This window comes from Takifugu flavidus, chromosome 21, assembly GCF_003711565.1.
Source record: "Takifugu flavidus isolate HTHZ2018 chromosome 21, ASM371156v2, whole genome shotgun sequence".
Taxonomy (NCBI): Eukaryota; Metazoa; Chordata; class Actinopteri; order Tetraodontiformes; family Tetraodontidae; genus Takifugu; species Takifugu flavidus.
In genome coordinates this window covers 7,983,560-8,001,771 of record NC_079540.1, presented here as the reverse complement: position 1 = coordinate 8,001,771, position 18,212 = coordinate 7,983,560, and the positions used below count along the sequence as shown (strand labels likewise).

General features: G+C 49.2%; 1 protein-coding gene across 1 annotated transcript; it reads right to left on the bottom strand.

Annotated features, from left to right (window-relative positions):
* Window positions 1-633: 633 nt before the first annotated feature.
* On the bottom strand, window positions 634-12,879 carry efna1a (ephrin-A1a). Its single transcript, XM_057020761.1, has 5 exons — window positions 12,575-12,879; window positions 3,071-3,366; window positions 2,540-2,605; window positions 2,327-2,422; window positions 634-2,210 (listed from the first exon to the last, which is right to left on the bottom strand). The coding sequence occupies exons 1-5, from the start codon at window positions 12,670-12,672 to the stop codon at window positions 2,083-2,085; spliced, it is 684 nt and encodes a 227-aa protein (XP_056876741.1). The 5' UTR covers window positions 12,673-12,879; the 3' UTR covers window positions 634-2,082.
* Window positions 12,880-18,212: the final 5,333 nt, after the last annotated feature.

The window sequence follows — 18,212 nt, the reverse complement described above, 5'->3', positions numbered from 1 at the left end:
GCTAAATTTGGTTCTTGTATTAGCATCACTGACGCTAATAAAGATTGACAATAGGTTGTTACGTGTGAGCTCCCATTCTGCCAAAGTGGCGCTGCCGAATCTGCTGAGGTCAGTCGAATTAGCAACTCGGACGTGCGGCGATATCAGGTTTGCTGTGATATCACAGCCCACCACCAGAGCGATCAAGACGGCTTGGGTTCCATCTGGGGCAGCTTCCAGCCTATTGTTAGCATATGCTAATATTTGGTAACTAAGGCACAAAGGAATGCGGCTCTTAAGTCTTAAATCAAGGCGGTGGGCAGGGACCGTTTTGACCCGATGATGGCGCTAAGTATGGAGATTTATGAGGGTTCATCAAAGGGCCACATGAACATGTGCTGCAAATTTAATGGTAATTCATCCGTCCTGTATAGATGTGGGGACATTTCACTCCAAACCACATGGCGAAGAGGAGACGTCAGTTGATCACTTAAGTCATTTGGACGAAGCCTCCAGAGACTCTGAATTTCTGTCTATAAGTTCTTGAAATACCTCAGTCTTTGCCAAAGCCGTCCTCCGCCCAATGCAACACCCCCGACACTGCCATCTCCGGCGCCACGCTGCCATGCCTCCCATTTAATCAGCAGCAGACTGTTCTGGTTTCCCAAAAATATCCTTTTTTTATTTCACATGAAAAATTCACATTTAGCATATTTATCAAACAGGTCTTTATATAATCTATGTATAGATATATATTTACACATATTATACACTTTTCTTAATTACACATGTACAAAATTCAGTAACAAGTACTCAGATTTTTAAAAAAGAGACTCTGATGTCAGGAACTGTTGTACATTGTTGATCAAGCAGCGGTGGGAAGAAATGGTCTTGGCAACTGTGGTTGGTGCCGTGTCTCGCCTGTGCTTCCGTTTGTGGTGACCGGATACTTAATTATCTAAAACCGTGACGTATATTCGGAGTGTTTAAAGAGCCGTTGTCCACGACAACCACCGAGGGAACGTGATGAACCTCTCCAGCGTCGTGTCCGAGACGGGGGCGCGACCCAACGACTAGAGAAGTCCAGCCTCTCGCGTCGCCGGGCGTTTGCCTTGGGCAGGACCCCCCCGACATCTCACCTCATCACACATCCTGACTCTCACTTGGAACTCACACATTCTTACTTTCACGCCGCTACTAAACTACCAGGAGAGCAGGAAAGCGCCCCCCCCTCCCTCGCCAACCGTAAACATTTGTTTTTGTGATCACACGGTTCGTACGGTAACACCCCGCTGCAAATGGGATAAATTATCTTCACAGAATGTACATGGGGCACCCGCCAAGGGCGGGGCGTGTTACTGTATGTCATCTCATCATCGCCTCATGCTTTTATGGCGCGCGTGCGGTTACGTGTGCGCTCTGGAACGTGTGTTGGCGTGCCCGTGCTGCGCTACAGCTCACAAGCACATGGCTGTGTTTGCAGAGGAACGGTAGTCACGGCGACGGCATGTCTGTCAAATGCTACATTAAGAGGAAGTAATCACTAAGAACAATTAATGCCACTCAATACTGTTATAACAACTATACGACACATAGCACACGACACTGGAAGGTCGGATGGTGTACAGGTTGAGAGATGGCTGATCTTTGGCTCCACGCTTGGGATTGTGCTTCCTTTGAAAGCGGTCGTATCGTCGCCGCTCACTCACAGTTGCTTTCTTAGCTCCCGAGTGTTCTCTGGCCTCTCCTTGATGTTGCTTTTCTAACGCCACTCCTTCATGTTTTCCTCTTAGTCAAAAGAGGTGCTTTCTTCGAGAAAAGGCCCTGGAAATCACAAAGGCGTGAGGGCTTTCCAGGAGGAGAACACAGTCATCTTCTGAAAAAGGAGACAGAGCGCACATGCTTTGTCTCACGCGCTCCGGGTTGCTCGGCACGCTTGGTGCAGACGAGTCCGTTTGTGCTTTGCAAGCTCGAAAATCCGTCCCTGTGGCCAGCACTGGGCACAGGAAACCTGTCTTTTGAGTCAGTGGTTTATCCCCACAGACTGTCTTCATCGTAGTCCCTGAAGAAAATGTCTGCCAGCAGCAGTCCTTTCATGTGCTCTCAGTGCAACAATAGTAGTAATGAAAATGGTCCCAGCAAGGCCACGGCTGAGAGAGAGGCGGCCGCCACGGCGGAATTGGTCCGTACGCTCTTCTGGACGTCTGGCAGGACCACCACCGGGTCGTCTGCTGGAAGATCGGAGAGGAAAAGAGCAAGTCAGAGCCGCCCAGACACAATTCCTAATGTGCCGGGACAGCTCAGAGGTCAGTGATGATTACAGAGGACGGCGGGTTGGTCAACATACCTGCAGGCAGTCTGTTGGATGGGTTGTGAGCCCCACCCCCAGCACCAACATCAGCCCCACCCGTGCCTCCTTTGGCCACTCTGGCCTCTTGAGAGCCTGAAGGAAGGGGGATGGGGAGCACAAATTACGATAAATGTTTTTGTCAGGGTCTGACACGACCCCGAGGGGTCACTATGCTGCTCTTGTCTTAGCCGGGAGGGCAGGTGAACTCACCATCGGCCGCCACCACATCCACCCGGAGCCTGAGGCAGTCTTTCCCATGGTGGTGCAACGGTTTAGCTACATGGCAGAGAGGAAAAAACACAGGTATCAACACCCGACTAATGCACGCCCCCACACACACACACACACTTGACAAGAGAGACACAGGACAGAGGCGGGGACAACTTCAAGACGCCATCTGTGACCGGGAAAAATGCGTCCTGCTGTTTATCTAATTACAGCCACAGTCGGCGGCGACGATGCCGCTTTTGCTCTGCGGCGGGAGTCCAGCAGGGCACGCTTCGAAAAGAGGCGTCAGTAAACCGAGACTGCGACCCTATCTGGTTTCAAGGAGTTGGCCAGAAACTCCAGCACAGCGAGGCGGGAACCTCCCAGAGGTGATAACATCTCCTCCAGCCTACGTCAGCAGCTCGTGAGGATTCCACTAGCACATTTCGGGCCGGTTGGCTGCGTCTGGCGGCCGTTTTCACGGTCATGTGACGCATAAACCACCACAAAAGAAGAAGGCAGGAAGACACTCACAGATGTAGTAGTAGCTCTCTCCCTGGCGGAACTCCTTCCCTAAAGTGAACGGAGTAAAACGCTGGAACTTCTCGGAGAACTTCTCCGGGGCGTGAGGAGCAAAAGGGTGGCCGCACTCCCATCGCATCTGATCGTACGACTGCGGCTTGCAGGAGTCGTAGTCCCCGCGCTCCACCATGTAGAGCACGTAGCGCTCGGCGTCCAGCTGCGGCACCTCGCCCTCGGGGTAATGGGGGCAGACAATGTCCAGGTAGTCATTGAGCCGCACTTCCACGGTGTAGTCGTCCCAATGGAACCTGCGGGGGAGGTGCAGAGGGCAGGACCGGTTATTCAGGTGTTTGGGAGGGGGATCAGCGAGGTTATGGAGCTGCAGCTGCCATAAATATAAGCCTGAAGACCGGTGATTATATATTGATTGACTACACACTGGTGTACAGCAGGGAAATGAAAGGGAAGTCTGGGAGTTCTGGGATTGATGGATCAGGAGAAGCAGGAGTGTGAATGAGTGTGTGTGTTTGTGTGTGCTGGACAATTAGGACAGGAGAGATCTGCAGCCGACACGCACATAAATATGCATGAACGCGATGCAAGTGTAGCTGCTTTGTTTTGCACATTGAGTGCGCATCGATCCAGCTTCCCCGAGGAGTGCAACGATGTTTACAGAGAAACATTAGCGGTCGGTTAGCCGTCCAGCCAGGAGATGAGTATTGACATCTGCGGCGCTGCACCCACACCCACACTCTCAACCACACCCACACACGGAGCCAGACGGCGCTCGGCAAAAATATCACTGGAGAGAAAGCAGAGACGCACCTGGAGGTTGTTAAGATTAGAAATAAAGGTCGGGAAGACAATCAGGTGCACGTAAGGAGTGTGGTGATGGTCTGTAACTGTCTCGCGTCACACTCCCTCTCATTATAAATACTGAGACAGTCAGACTGTCTGCCTCCCCTCCATTCCTCCCAGCATCCCTCCCTAAACTCCTCCACCCTCTTTATGACGGCCTTTTAACTAAACCAAACATCCTTCTTTTTCCCTTGGACCTTTGACAAGGAGCACTCTGAGAAAACTTGTGAAACTTTTAAGCAACAAATCAAACGTCCCCGCAAACACGACTCTATTATTACAGCGAAGCTGCATTAGCTAGAAAAAACATCTTCAGTGCACTCAGGCACTTTAGGTTGGCTTGGTATCAAAAGTCCAGCGTTCCCTCGGGCTCACGGGCTTTCTTTCCGAGGTGTGACGAGTTTCTCTGGAGCTATTGTCGCTAGAGGTATTTCAGCATCTTCCCTGTGCCCTGAACTGTAAGCCTGGTCCTGGGTCAGCTCAGAACTAACGTTCCCCATCAGCCATCTATCAGCAGCCTGGAATGGTAGCAGGTTGCCTGCAGCACACACATTAACTCCCTCAGTCCCATACATCACCCAGCTAATGCAGTGGCTACCTACTGTTCGCACCTATCAAACCCACCCCCACCACAAACACACACCTCACCCACCCCCACCCCCACCCCCACCCCCCTCCTCCGGTGCTGAACTCTCAGTTTACTCTCTCCTGTTGTGGATCTCCACGGGTGAGATTGGCTGAAATCCGACAGACCTAAATATTTTCAAAATACACAAGGAGAATGTGTGTCTAATATAGGGCCTGTTGCTCTAGGAATCAATACGGGGACGGTTCGGGAGGCCTCTGCCGATGGAAGAAAAAAAAAGAGCTGCCAGCTTGTGCGTGCGACTTCAGTTACACACTGCTATTTAATTATATATGCCGATTTCAAGGAATTTCTCCGAAGCCTCTGGTGACCTGACGGAACACCTGGAGCATGGGAAAAGCTTCCATACGTAGAAAACCAACATTTTGGGGGCATTTGTCTGACAAGGACCATATGTTTGACAAGCGATGAAAGCCGGCCGGCACGGGCCTCTGCTGCTTGTTAGCCCATGTTGTTGTTTGTATCCAGGGGTCCCCTGGTACCCCGCGGTTTAGGGGCAGACGCCAAGGCTCCCAGAGAGCACTGAAGTTGCAGCCCCCCCTTCTCTTTTCTTCTTTGCCTGATTGCATTCACTCAATACTGATGAACAGATTAGATGGAAATAGAGATCACAACGTGGGGGGGGGGGGGGGTTATAATGCAAGTGCCTTCTCAACACACAACTGCACCAACTCGGACCAACTTGCGGTGGCGTCGGGTGCGAGGGGTTGAAAACCCAAACGTGGTTTTGCCACGGTTCAGGCAGCTTATCTGTAGTTCGCCTTCCTCCATCGGAACAAACACCCCCGTTGGCCTCAGCCCGACGGGGGTTATCTCACAAAAACGCACAACCGTTTCAGGGGAAAACACTACCAGATCACGATTGTGTGTTTGTCAGAACAGGCTTGGGGGGGGAGCAATTAAACCACAAAAAGGGCATTAAAGTTGCCCTGGAGGGGGGTAATTATGCCCTTCTGTTTCCCACTTTCCAGCCCCTTTAGGCGGAGAGAGTTTAGGGGGAGTCTGGGGGCATGAATAGACGTGGGGGGGGGGGGGGGGGGGGTCAAAGGGCTGAAGTTGGAAAATGGCTTTTGAAGTCTCTCTCAGCAGTAGTCCTACAGTTGCCTTCCAAACGCCACCGTTTCGTGCACCCTCCCCATTCTAAATGTGCCCACAGTGATGGAAGACCTCGCTTAGCAGAGGGAAGAGAGGTTGAATACAGGCTCCAGGAGGCGGGCAAGTCTCATTTTATTAATAGCAAATAGATTTAATGATCCCGTTGCCTTTTGTTCCCCTCCAACACCTCAGCACTGAAGCCTTCCACACCATCAGCTTCATTAACCAGGGGAGCAACACACTTCCAAGAGATCTGAGGCCTTTGAGTGAAAAGGTTTAGCTAACAAAGTCAGATCTTGTCACCTTTGGTTTAGCAGCTCAGAGAGCACCACCTTCTTTTCAGCCTCCACCTTCCAGCTGATTCTCTCCATCCCTCCCATTGTTTATCAGAGTAATCTCTGTTTTAATGAGCGTGACGACTCAAGCCCGGGGAACCGACTCGCTCCAGGATGATTAATGGAGCTGCATGCAACAATCGCCGGTGTCCGTCATAGCACAACCACTTAGAAAGTGTGAATGTTCCTGTGCGGCGAGGAATCCGGGAGTAGGTTTCACTTATGATAAGGCAGATTTCAAAAATGCCAGTAAGGAACAGCGACAATAGCCAGGGAATGTGAGTCAGTGGCATCGGTGGATGCGAGTGTCGAAGCCGATGCCAAACAGACCACAGGAACTTCCTGAACACTCCTTTTCTTTCACCCTTTGATTTACCGGAGCCCCTTCAGGAGCAGACGTCTAATCTTTTTTTCTTTAATCTCTCTGACCAGCGTTTTGCTTTCTTCCCAACCTCTACCCCCTTCTTTCATCCATCCATCAGCCTCTCATCTCAGCACTCTATCGCCCCGTGGAATGCTGAACCTCTGAATCCAAGGGGCCGCAATGTGGATCAAAGGTCGGACAACCGCTAAGTCAGCACCCCAGAGTTTTATATACAAGCAGTCAGCAAGAAGGGGTCTCGAGCGTTTTAAACTCCACATACTGCCGGGAACCGCTCTCTCTGAAGGTCGATTCGGATTTTTTTAAGACCCACAGCAGCCGCCATCAAACAAATTCATATACTTTAATGACCGTGTCATCTAATAAAAGAAGCTTTAGCTTAGCGACCCCCTGACCACATAAACATGATTACTTTTGTCTTTGTCTTATACACACCATTAATGTGGCCTAAAAGGTGACTGGCCCCTGTCATAGATGAACGAACTGGAATGTGAGGACCACCTAATCGGCTCATCCAAGCCTGGATTACTGGGTGGAGCAGAGGCCGAGCTCGGGTCCATTCATCAGCACCAGACCCTGCTTAATATGGGGGCTTATAGTAGACACTGAGGCCCAGAGCAGGGACTAAAGGCCGTGGACAGAGTCAGGGCTGAGGCAAGCTGGATGGACCTTTTTTAAAGCCTCACTATTGTGCTCACACAGGAGGGGCTTCCCAGCTTTCCAGCGGTGTTTTGGTGTTTTCCATATGATGTATTAAGGATGCATGAATATGCTTCCAGAGTGCAACGCGAGAGTAGTTAAGGAAAGGCTGAAAGCAACAAGGTGGATCTCTTAAAGTGACAAAACGAGGGAGGTGGCACATCAGAGAGGGGACAAGCCTTTCTGAGATGCATCATCAGCTTTGTCAAGCTGCACTGCAGTGTGTTTTTTTTGTTGCAACCATTTATCTACTCATCCATCAGTGTCAGTCATCCCCTCCCACTCCCTGTCTGTCTTTCATCACTCAATAAGCAAACCAGATCCTCGTGTCAACCCTGGAACACCCCCGTCCTGGACCGAACCAATCACAACTTGCCCCGATGGCATCTCAAATATGCAACTTCTTGACCTGCCGTTTGCAGAGCTGTGCACAATGCACAATGCGCGTGGGGTTGACTCGTCATAGAAACAAACACGGTGGGATTCCTTTCACTCCCTCTCACCCATTTTAGAGATTTTTCAGCCCTTATGCTTTGCCTCATGCAACATTTTGCCACCATCGTCGGGGTGGATCCCTGGTCAGCCCCTGTTGCTGCCCCACACAGTGATGAAAAAAGACAGACAGAAAAATATTCCCTGATCCCTGTTGCAGTAAGAAGGTTTAGAAAATGTTTTATGCTCTTTCCAGCTGTCTTGCAGCTTCTCCTGAGCTATCGAAAGGTCAGCAATGACACAACATTTATCATGATGCTAATACCTGTACAAGAAAGTCGATTTGGCTTGATTCATTTAGACAGGATGAACCTTTTGTGCTCAACCACATTCTGTGCTTGTGGGTTATGAGTTCCATATAGGAAGTCCTGGATGGTCTATAAGTATAGACCATACAGGATTATTAAATTGTTTTTTTAACGGATAGATCTTTATTACTGATCACAGCAGTGGGGGCGTTTCCACAACTGCCCTCTAGAGGGCAGCAGACATATTTGCACTCCGAATCCAGACGACAAATGAGACAAAAAAGCGAGATAAGTAAGAAAAAGCCAGACAATTACCCTTATTTACACAACAACAAAAACACAATGGGCCATTTTCAGAGATATAATCTCACACTCGCTGCCTAATTCCTCCTCATCCAAACACAGTCAATGAATGTCACCAAGACTTGACAAACAAGTCTGGAGGCTGAAGGACCCCCTCCCCCCAACACACACACACACACACACACACACACACACACACACACACACACAAACCCTTAGTAAAGGAAAAAGGGGGATGTACATGTAAACTCTCACTTGTGTTTTAGTGTTTGTGCAGAGCACAACAGAGAGGAAGATCACGCGGGAAGGAGCAAGGGAAGTCTGCTGCCAAGATAAGGAAGAAGCCCGAGGATGGGCACTGGGGGTGTGGAGGAACACTGGCCGGGTCGGTTCTACGACCCCAGACAGAAACTGAGAGTTGACAGCGAGACTGGGGGAGTGGGCGTGAGCTCCGTCACTACTAAAAACAATTCATCACTATCAATCACTGCTAATCTACTTATTTACCCCCCCTCCAATGTGTCCACTCTCATTACGAGACCGGGAAGTACAATCAACTCCCCATCGCAGACATTTACAGTGTTGCGTGTGCTGGTGTGTGAGAACCTCATTGTTTATTGTGCAGACAGGATACGCTGTTTTCCCGGGAAAGACACAGCCAGGAAGCAAAATACTTCATATGGGAACACGCTCAGCAGAGAGCGCACAGGGTAAGTGACAGCGTGCACGCGGGAAATTAAAACCTTTGTCCCACGTCTCCACCTCGTACAGTCAGTCAATAAAACAGGGCCTGCCCGTTACGCCACAACCACATGTGGGAATACTGAACAGGAAGAGTCAAGGGGGAGAAGGCAATAATCGGAGCGTTGTAAAGTCTCCTTACAGACGATTAGATATAGGCGTCACTTTAAGGATGGCCGAGGCTATGAGACGATTACCATTTGTTTCCCATTCCGAGTATTTTCTCCCAGATTGAATTCACCAAACAGATTACAAGGCCAGATTAAACGGGGGAGGGGAAATGCAGGGTGGGAGAAAGATGCCGATAGAATTGACTGAAGGAACTGGGAGGGGGGGGGTAAAATGAAGAATGGATTAGGAAAACTGGGTGCTTTTCGAGGAAAGTAGCTTCAGATCAGATTACTGGGAAATTGCAGAAACTGCTTACACACTGGACCACTTAATACGACCCGTCCACATGTTTCAATCTTCTGGCTCTCTCGGTGCGACTGCACGTACGGGAGGTAAGAGGTGGCTAAGCGCTACACGTGCACCTTTTCCCCCCTCAATGCCAGTCCTGTCCTGTCATGGTCGGCGTTCCCAGGTCGAGTCTATGCTTTATTTAAACACTGGGCAGATGTGAGCAGACCAGAAGAAAGAGAGAGAGAAAGCAGTCTGCTGAAAATCTGGGCTTTCATATAGGCAGAGAAGCCCGAGTGGGAGATGGAGAGCGTGCGAGGCGTGAAGAAAGGGCCACAGTGCCTCGTGAGGGTTTGTTATGGGTGCCAAGAACGATAAAAAAAAATTCCACACCTCTTAGCGTGCCTCCCTCGTTTCCCGTGCTCTGAGAGCCAGGACTGGAGCGGAGGAAATAATAGACTGAAAAGGGGCAGCTTGTAAAGTTGAGATAAAAGCTGGTGGTGGAGCGAAGGGGACCCGAAAAGACAGGAGGGGGCAGAATGAGAGCTTCCCAGCGGCCCAGCCGTGGCCGTGTGAAGAGGGGCCGGCCTGAGTGGCAGCAAGTATTCAAGGACCACCGCCGTGACAGAATGACTGACAGACTGATAGAGGCTGTGCCACTTCATCACACAGCGAACTCTGACCCCCAATCAGTCACACCAGTTACTATTCTCTTTCTGAGCCCCACCATGAAAACCATTCCCCAATTTGTATGGGAGGCAACACAAAAAAACACCCAAATTGATGGCATAGACCCTGAAAAAAACAGTCATATGGATGATAACACCCTAAATAACGCTGCCGTTTGGGCCAGAACAAGCTCAGCAATTAAAAATATTAAACACCAGTAACGTTGCTTAATGTGGGTGGGTGGGAGGGGGGTACTTTTACAGCTTTGCTGCTCCCAAAACAACTACTAGAGCTCACATGGTACATCAGACGAGGATGAAATATACATCCCAAAAACAACAACGGTGCCAAAATAAACCCGATGCCATAGATGAGACATTAAAATGGTGGAAGGAGGCCACAGAACCAGGATAAAAAGGGAAGCCTGGCAAAGAAGGGGTGCAGCAGAGAAGGCAGAAAGTCGGGCCTGTGCTCATCCGCTTATGAAACAATAGAAATAGCAGGTTGCTGCCTCATATTTCCGATGCTCCGGGGAGGATTTTAACATCAATCACAACTCCGAGGTCCATGTGTGGACGGCTCTATGTGTGAGTCACACAACTCTGGTTGCACAGTACAAGTGAGCTCTGACACACACACACACACACACACACACACACCCTGAACCAAAAAAACACGTACCTACACTGGCATGCGCCTCATTTCTGGGAACGGACCGGTGCTAGTGATTAAGCTGTTGGCAGCCACGTCGAAAGGCTACAGATATGCTAACAAGTAAAAGGTCAGAAAGCACCGGATCTCTTACTGTCAGGAGAGATCTCATTCATGCTTAAACAAAGTAGCCAGTAAAGCACAGGAAGAGCCGACCTTGGAAGCCAGCAGAGCCCCGGGTGGGCTGGAACACATGCACTCCGGTGTGGTGAGCAGGGAACACTGCGCAACACTGTGTGTGTGTTTTTAAAAAATCCCTCGACAAGCAGGGGGGAGGAAAAGGGGAAGGAGCCCCTACCGCACGGTCCAAAGTGATCAATCTGAGATCTGTGTGATCAACGACAGCCTTCATCGGACAAGAGCGGGGGAAAAAACTCATTTCACGGGAAAGGGATCGACGTTAACGCATCGTATCAAGTAACGGGTCAAAGGGTGGAACAGATTGCAGGGAATGATGAAAAGAACCAAATGAAAACAGAAACTCAGCCTCTTTTCTCCGAATATAGGATTAAGAGCAGCCAAAGGGAGAGATTTAGCACAGTTGTCTGAAAAAAGCAAGTGTAAAGAGATGGATTACTAGAGCACACACACACACACACACACAGACACACACACACACAGACACACACACACACACACAGACACACACACACACACACACAGATACCTGTCCATCTGGAAGCAACAGCAATGGTCGGCGAGATGTTTTGTTACTATAATTACGACCGTCCCAGAACAAAACATTTGGGCGACCCGACCACATCGGGCTGGGCGTAATCCCTATTCGAACATCGGAATCGTCGCTCCCAGACGCCTGTTTGAGTCGGGCGCTGATTGACTTCGGGGGCGTCTGGTGGGCTGATTGAGAGCCCCTGCTCGACGGTCCCTGGAGTCTGTGCTCGCCCGTCCACCCAGTGTGTGTCTACATGGGTGTGTGTTGGTGTGTACGCTTGACCCTGCTCGTACGTCTGAGCACTTGGCCATACCTTCATCAACCATCATCCTAATTGACCCCCACTTAGACCGAATGGCCCCTAACCCACACAATTTGAGCTCCGATTTCTCCCCCCACGGAGCCATTCATCTCTCCCCCACAGCGTGACCTACTGGGCAGGCTTCAGGTTACATCCTCCATCTCTGTCATACACCATCATTACTTGTTTTACCATCTCAAACAGGAACAACTTCGCCCCCCTGGCAGCTATGCGAATGCTATGTGGTCTATCTGGATTAATCTTGACCTCCCAGTCCAGACAAGGGTTAGCACCCTGTTAGTTGGGACAAAACCAGTCCTGTTTGGAATAATGGGTCTTCATGGGGGAGGAAAAGAGCCAACTGTAACTAACAGTGGTGGTTTTGTTGCTCCGAAATAATGTGAAGGCACGAAAAAAAGAGTTTAACTTGAGTGGGATTAGAGTGGAGTCTTTCAGGTTTGGAGCAATACTTGGAGGTAATCCAGGCCGATGGTGAAATCGGATAACACGGCATCCTTTCAATCCAACCCTGTTCACACCCGTTCATAGGTGCCAAGTGTTAACGAGCTCACTTTCTATCCAGAGAGATTAATCGGTGACTTTTTAACCCGGCGGGCGTAATCCATCAGCACGGGCGCCGATTGCGAAACGGATCAAATCCGCACAGGTTAAAGGAAGCTTTGCAGGTAAACAGCACAAAAACACAAGTAGGGGCCCAGGAAAGGAGGGGGGGGCATTATCATAACAGCAGCCGACCATCACAGAATCATCACAACGTTAAATATGCAGCAGCAGCAACTATTCACATGCATGCGACGTGCAACACGCAGAAGCGCCCCGCATTAAAAGACATGCAAATCCACTTTAGGACGATTCTGTTGAACACAGGGTGAAGGATGTGCGAGCGACGGAAGGTGCACTCGCATTCACACGTGACAGAGCCGAAACGAGGGCAGATATTTACTTCTGGTTGGTGCTGTTCCAGTAGACGCTGTGTCGCTCTGCGGTCCCAAAGCAGGCGCAGATGCTCACGACCAAGCCCGCAATCCAAACCAAATCCATGGTGGGGACGAGGAGACGAGGTGCGCAGAGGAATAAAACGCGAGCACGTCGCCCAACGGAACGGGACTGGAAAGTTCACGGGAAAATCCCTCCGTGCGCAGGAAAAAGGGGCTAAAAACGCGACCGCAGCGAACAAGTGAGCAGATCTGGTAGAAGAGAACGAGTAGAGACCACATCGACCCGATGACGCGGCGACGAATGAAAGGCTGCTGCGCTCGGGCTGCTTTTGCCAAACGCCTAAATCCGAACGCCCCGCCCCCTCTGCCGGATTAACCAATCAGAGGACTGTCCGAGAGACGCAGGTCTCCTGTGGCCGCACCTTTTATCCCCCCACCTTCATCATGGCCACGAAGTTTGAGCATTTATTTACTCTGCGGCTTGTGTTTTAACGTTCACCTTTAAACAAGCCACATAATAATTTAGTCGAAAAGTCAGCAGAAAATGTTTATTTCACGACAGAACACAGTTGTATCGAACGCCATATCACTCAGTATCAATCAATCAGAGCAATAGTTGTAATAGTAACAGTCATGATGTAGATTTATATGTATTGTTATTATTAGACCATTGTTAAATGTATACAGTGTTACAAATGGGAAGGCCGACTATAGCTGCATTCCACCTCGACTTAGGTTGCTCAGGTGAGTGAGTGGAAGGCTGACTGCTCGCCCTGCTCACTCTTATCAGTGTTTTTCGTGCACCGCCCTTTACCTGCACTTTGGCAGCATGCAGTGTGTTTGCTCAGTGATTTCTTCAGGTCAGTCACTGGATCTTACATGTTTCTGTTACTGGCTGGGGCTTTGTTGCTTGTGAATACAGACATTAGTTCACGATCACCTCACACTCTTTGTGAGAAACTGAGGGGCAGGTTTATCAGGGATATAACAGCAACAACAAAATAATAAAATAAGAGGGAAAAATACTCATATCAACATTCCAATATGATATGTGTTTGTTCAGCCTCCACGAGTCTGCCAGGAATCTCTATCCTTCTGTGCAACACTCTGACCTTCCAGGATTCCAAACTGGCCTCTAATGATCCAATCAATCAGGGACAATAGTGAAGCGATGTTGAATACAGACATGCAGAACCACAACGGCAGACGAGTTGACACTAGTTTCCCTGTTTTAGGTGTCACTGATGAGTGTGATCAGGCCCCTGTGAGGACGTGGTCCATTTTGGAGAAGGAATAGAAAAGCAGTGAAAATGACTGATGAAACCTGAACGCAACACTTAATCTGAAAGGCACGTGATTACAAAGAAAGGAATACAGGAGGATCCACGCCGCCCTACTTTGGCTTGAATCAATCAATAGAGTTTCATATAAAACCTTAAACGGCTGTTTGTTGTGAAGCAAGTTTAACCACTGTCATTAAACCCTCTAATCCCACGCATGTGGCGGTTATATTAACATAATTGCTAATACCTGTTTAGATTGTTTTTGTCTGACTCATTTTTGTCTGTCACTCATCACAGGTGCTCTGTATTCATCTGTCTTCTGTCATCTTATTCCTAATTAATTTTATGGGGTGAGCAGAATCACATCCCAGCAGTCTTTGGGTGTGAGGCACCGTCCAACCGGTCCAATCAGAGGTCTCCTAAATTCTATTTCACCTCTGAACTCCGCCTAGTGTTGCTTTTGCCCTGGATTCTATTCATGCATGTAAAAATTGTTCAGGGTTGTTTCAGAGCAGTGAGGATGCAGAACAGCTCCCATGTGTGCTAATTGCCAAGGATCCATTTTCCCATGGCCTAAACGTGCTTTTGGTTTAAACAGGTTTTATATTCATGAAGGGTTTCCTCTGGTCTAGTCAGGAGATGGAGAGGCAGGCCGCATTGCAATCAAATGGAGTTTTGGAAAAGCCGTGACATTTATTTACAAAGTTTGACTGAATAAAAAGGCGTCTAACTTCGTATCGGTCTGGAATACCAGCTGACTGAAGAACGAGATGAAGCCAGAGCTCGGCCACGACTTCTTTCATTTTGTTTCACATACAGACAAATATGGAAAAGCGTCAGGCTGATCTCATGTGCCTGCACGTGCACATGCAGCCCGTGCACACACAGAAAAAAGGACTCATCAAAAACCTTTTCACCTCACAACATTGCCAATGATTCTGGGCTGCAGCAGGAAAGCGCCGTGCAGAAAACATCAGAAAATGATATGGAAAATGATAGGGAAATAGTGGAGCTAATGATAGGGAAAACCTCCAGCGTAGTGGAGGCACGTGAGCTCCACCGTCCAGAATATCCTTTTCCCCGCATCCAATTCAACCAGAGTAATTAGATGATGTCATACGGCTGCACTTTCTGTGATCCTGCAAACATAAATCAAAACAAGAATTCCTGCCCCCGTTAAATATTAAGGAAAACCCGACTGCGTTGAACAAACAAGGTGCCGGCAGCTGCAGGACGTAACTGTGTTTGACGTGTTCAGAGCACGTCTAATCTGCCGTGCAGGCTCTAACATTTCATCTGGATGACCTGCAGCTGACTGATACGCGCCGAGCCGTTGCCTTCGTGTCCTCTGCTCGGGACCGCTGCCATTTCCGCCTCGCTCCCCAACATGGCCGCTGAAGGAGAAGCGTTTGGCTCCCTCACTGTAAACACAAAGAAGAGCCTAAATGATAGACTGGCGTCGGGTTCTCAACCATCACTCCCTTCCAGATTATTTACACAAGTAAACGGCGCTGGTGGAGCTCATTGGTGCGCTTCCGACTGTGGCTTTTATTCGATGGGGCTCCTCAGTTTGTGCCCTTTATTGTTAGTCAGTGCAGGTCCTCTGCTGAACTCACCGGCTCATAAAAAGTCCTCTCTGTAATTAGGTTCATGGAGGTTCATCTCTGCTTATAACACAGGAGACATCTCAGCAGCTGGCTGGTGACAAATGGCTTTAACCTGCTCCTGCTCTCACACGTGCATGTGTAAATTGATTCAATGTTCAGGTGAAGGAAGCTCAAGGCCGTCAGTATTGGAAGTGGCTGCCCCCCAGCTCCTGAGTACTCACAGCAAACCAAGACCTGGTTGATCGTGCGCGAGCGCGTGCGCAGAGATCTGTCTGCCGGCCGTGAGATCAAAGATCAGGTGGTATTACTGGTGACAGACGTCCACGGAGGCACATGCACACTCACACACGCACGCACGCAGACGCACAAATATGTAGGCCCGCGTATCCAGCGTACGAGCCAAAGCAGGAGACAAAGAGCAGCTGAGAAGAAGGCGGATGAGGAGGAGGAGGAAATGCAAACCCAGTGTTGGATAAGAAGAGCGTAAGACCTAGCATGAAGGCAAAGAGTGAGGAGGCGTGCGAGATGAGAGCGGTGGGCTTGAAAAAAAGATGTTTTAAGAAGGACAATATGGAAATGACGAAGGCTACAACGGACACTTTCCATTGATAAATGAGGAGCATGAGATGTTCAACACACAGGAGAGACATCCACAGGAAGGTTAATACTGGGGGGAGGTGCGAAGGTGGGGGGTTTAAAATAAAGCGGACAAAAGTCTCCGTGTTTACTCAAGTAGGTTTGAACAGAGCGAGTGCAGAAGAGAAACTGAAGGAGGAACCGCTGCCAAACGAATAGGAGGCGGCCGAGAGAGTGAGAACAATAGAAATAGAGAGGAGAGGAGGGACAAGGTGCAAGAAGGAAGCAGTTCTTCAGAAAAATGCTTCACTCTCTTGTTGCATTTAGAAAGTGAATCACTCTCGACGTAGTTTGGCTTCAACTTTTACAGAAATGTAAAATCAACCTTTGATGTCAATGTAAAAGTTCCATGACTAATGTCCACTCATTTAAGATACACCGCCATAAAAAAAAGGGAATTATAGCAGCAAAGTGTTTCCAAACACTGAAGGAATCAAATCTGACTGGAATGGGAATATTCTAAACTACCCACAGGAAGGAAAAAAATGGAACAGAGAAGACAGCTCAAGGAAAGCTCCACACTGCAGATAAAATGTGTTTTCAGAGGGGAAGGATGGAGAAGAAAAAGATAGAGAGGATTAAAGAGAGTCCATGACCCAGGGAGGATAAACATTCCTGAAAATAGAGGTGAAAGTGAAATGTTCCATTATGATGCGCTGGCTTATGAAACCAGACCTCCTATTTCTGCCGTCTCCACTTTACAAATGTCAGTTTCAGCGTCAGAAGTCCCAATATAAGAAACAGCCGGTGAAGTCGCATCCGAGGGGGTGAAGTGCTGGGTGAGATCGGGAGCACGGAAGAAAATAAACGAATAGACGAATAGACGAAGACGGGAATGGCATCCGAGATAGACGAATAGACGAAGACGGGAATGACATCCGAGCCTTCTGGTCCCGCCGCGCCACTAACGTAAAAACTCCGATTATGTAATTTCTGGAAAAGGGAATGTGCCGTTAATAGTCTTGATTTTGGCAGGAGCTTCAAGTCAAGTCAAAGATTTGAGGATTTCCAGGATTTGGAATTTAAAAAGATCAAAACAGACATTCCAAGCAGCATTAGACAAAGGCCAATCCACAGCGTTACTCTGTGCAACCAAGGAAAAAAATAAAACTGGACAAATTGGTTGGAGAAAGGAGGATGGAACCGGGTCAAGAGCAGGCAGGTGTGAGAAACAGGAAGTAAAGAACGGAATGCAAAGTGTTTTTAAAGAGAAATAGACAGAAGGAGCCGGTGGATCCCTCAAAGGCCCCTCAGTAGGGATGAGGGCAGTTCCACCGACTCCAGCAGCCACAAACAACCACAGGACAGAAGAGGCGAAGCAGGTTGTGCTGAAAAGAAAGAGCTCTTCTGTTGGCAGACTTTACAGTTTGTCCTGGGGGGGGGGACCACCCACAGCTTCTGTTTATGCCCCCCGCTGGAGGAGCGCGGCCCGCTCACTTTCATTAACCTGCTCAGTAAATTATAACACCCAAGTATAATTACCAAACACAGAGCTGGTCAAAGGGGGAATGAGATGATATCGATTATTAAGTCGCCCGGCAGAGCGGGTGACCTTCGGCGGAGGGCAGCCGCGCACCTTCGGAATTGTTCTCCAGTCAGTCCAGATTCTGGAAGCAGCCTTTGTTCCAGACAGGGAAGCTTCAGTTTGACGAGCCGAGAATAGCAGCAGCCTGACCGCCGCCTCGCAGGAGGCAGCGGCGAGTGGCGAGCGGCGAGCAGGACGGCGCTTTAGCGTCCTCGTCAGTGGGAGCTGATACTGGGAACCTCATCTGAGTGGCAACATCTTCTCTGAAGCTTTGCACGTCCGCTGGCTTGTGTCTATGAGGGATGTAAAACGCCGTTTGATAGCAATTACTCCACCCTCCATTCCAGCCGGCACATGTTAGCACTCGGTCCCGTTCCGCGAGGCTCTTTTACTGCCTCTGACCTCGCTTCCTTTTTTCCACAGGAACAGATGCCCGTCTGCTGAGGCACTCTGCTACCGAAGCCTCTCTCTTTCCTAAGAAAATACAGAAGAAGGAGCGAGGAAATGAATTTTATTGCCCCATTTTCCTTCGCTCTGTTTATTGACAGAGGCAGCACGCCTGCCTTCTGCTGCTCTTACTTAAAAAGAGGCA

Excerpts from the sequence above, each read along its gene's own strand:
- efna1a (XM_057020761.1), bottom strand. The coding sequence starts at position 12,672 with ATGGATTTGGTTTGGATTGCGGGCTTGGTCGTGAGCATCTGCGCCTGC. Across the intron at positions 3,367-12,574 it reads TGGAACAGCACCAACCAGAA|GTTCCATTGGGACGACTACA; the intron begins GTAAATATCTGC and ends CCTCCCCCGCAG. Across the intron at positions 2,211-2,326 it reads ATCCAACAGACTGCCTGCAG|CAGACGACCCGGTGGTGGTC; the intron begins GTATGTTGACCA and ends CCGATCTTCCAG.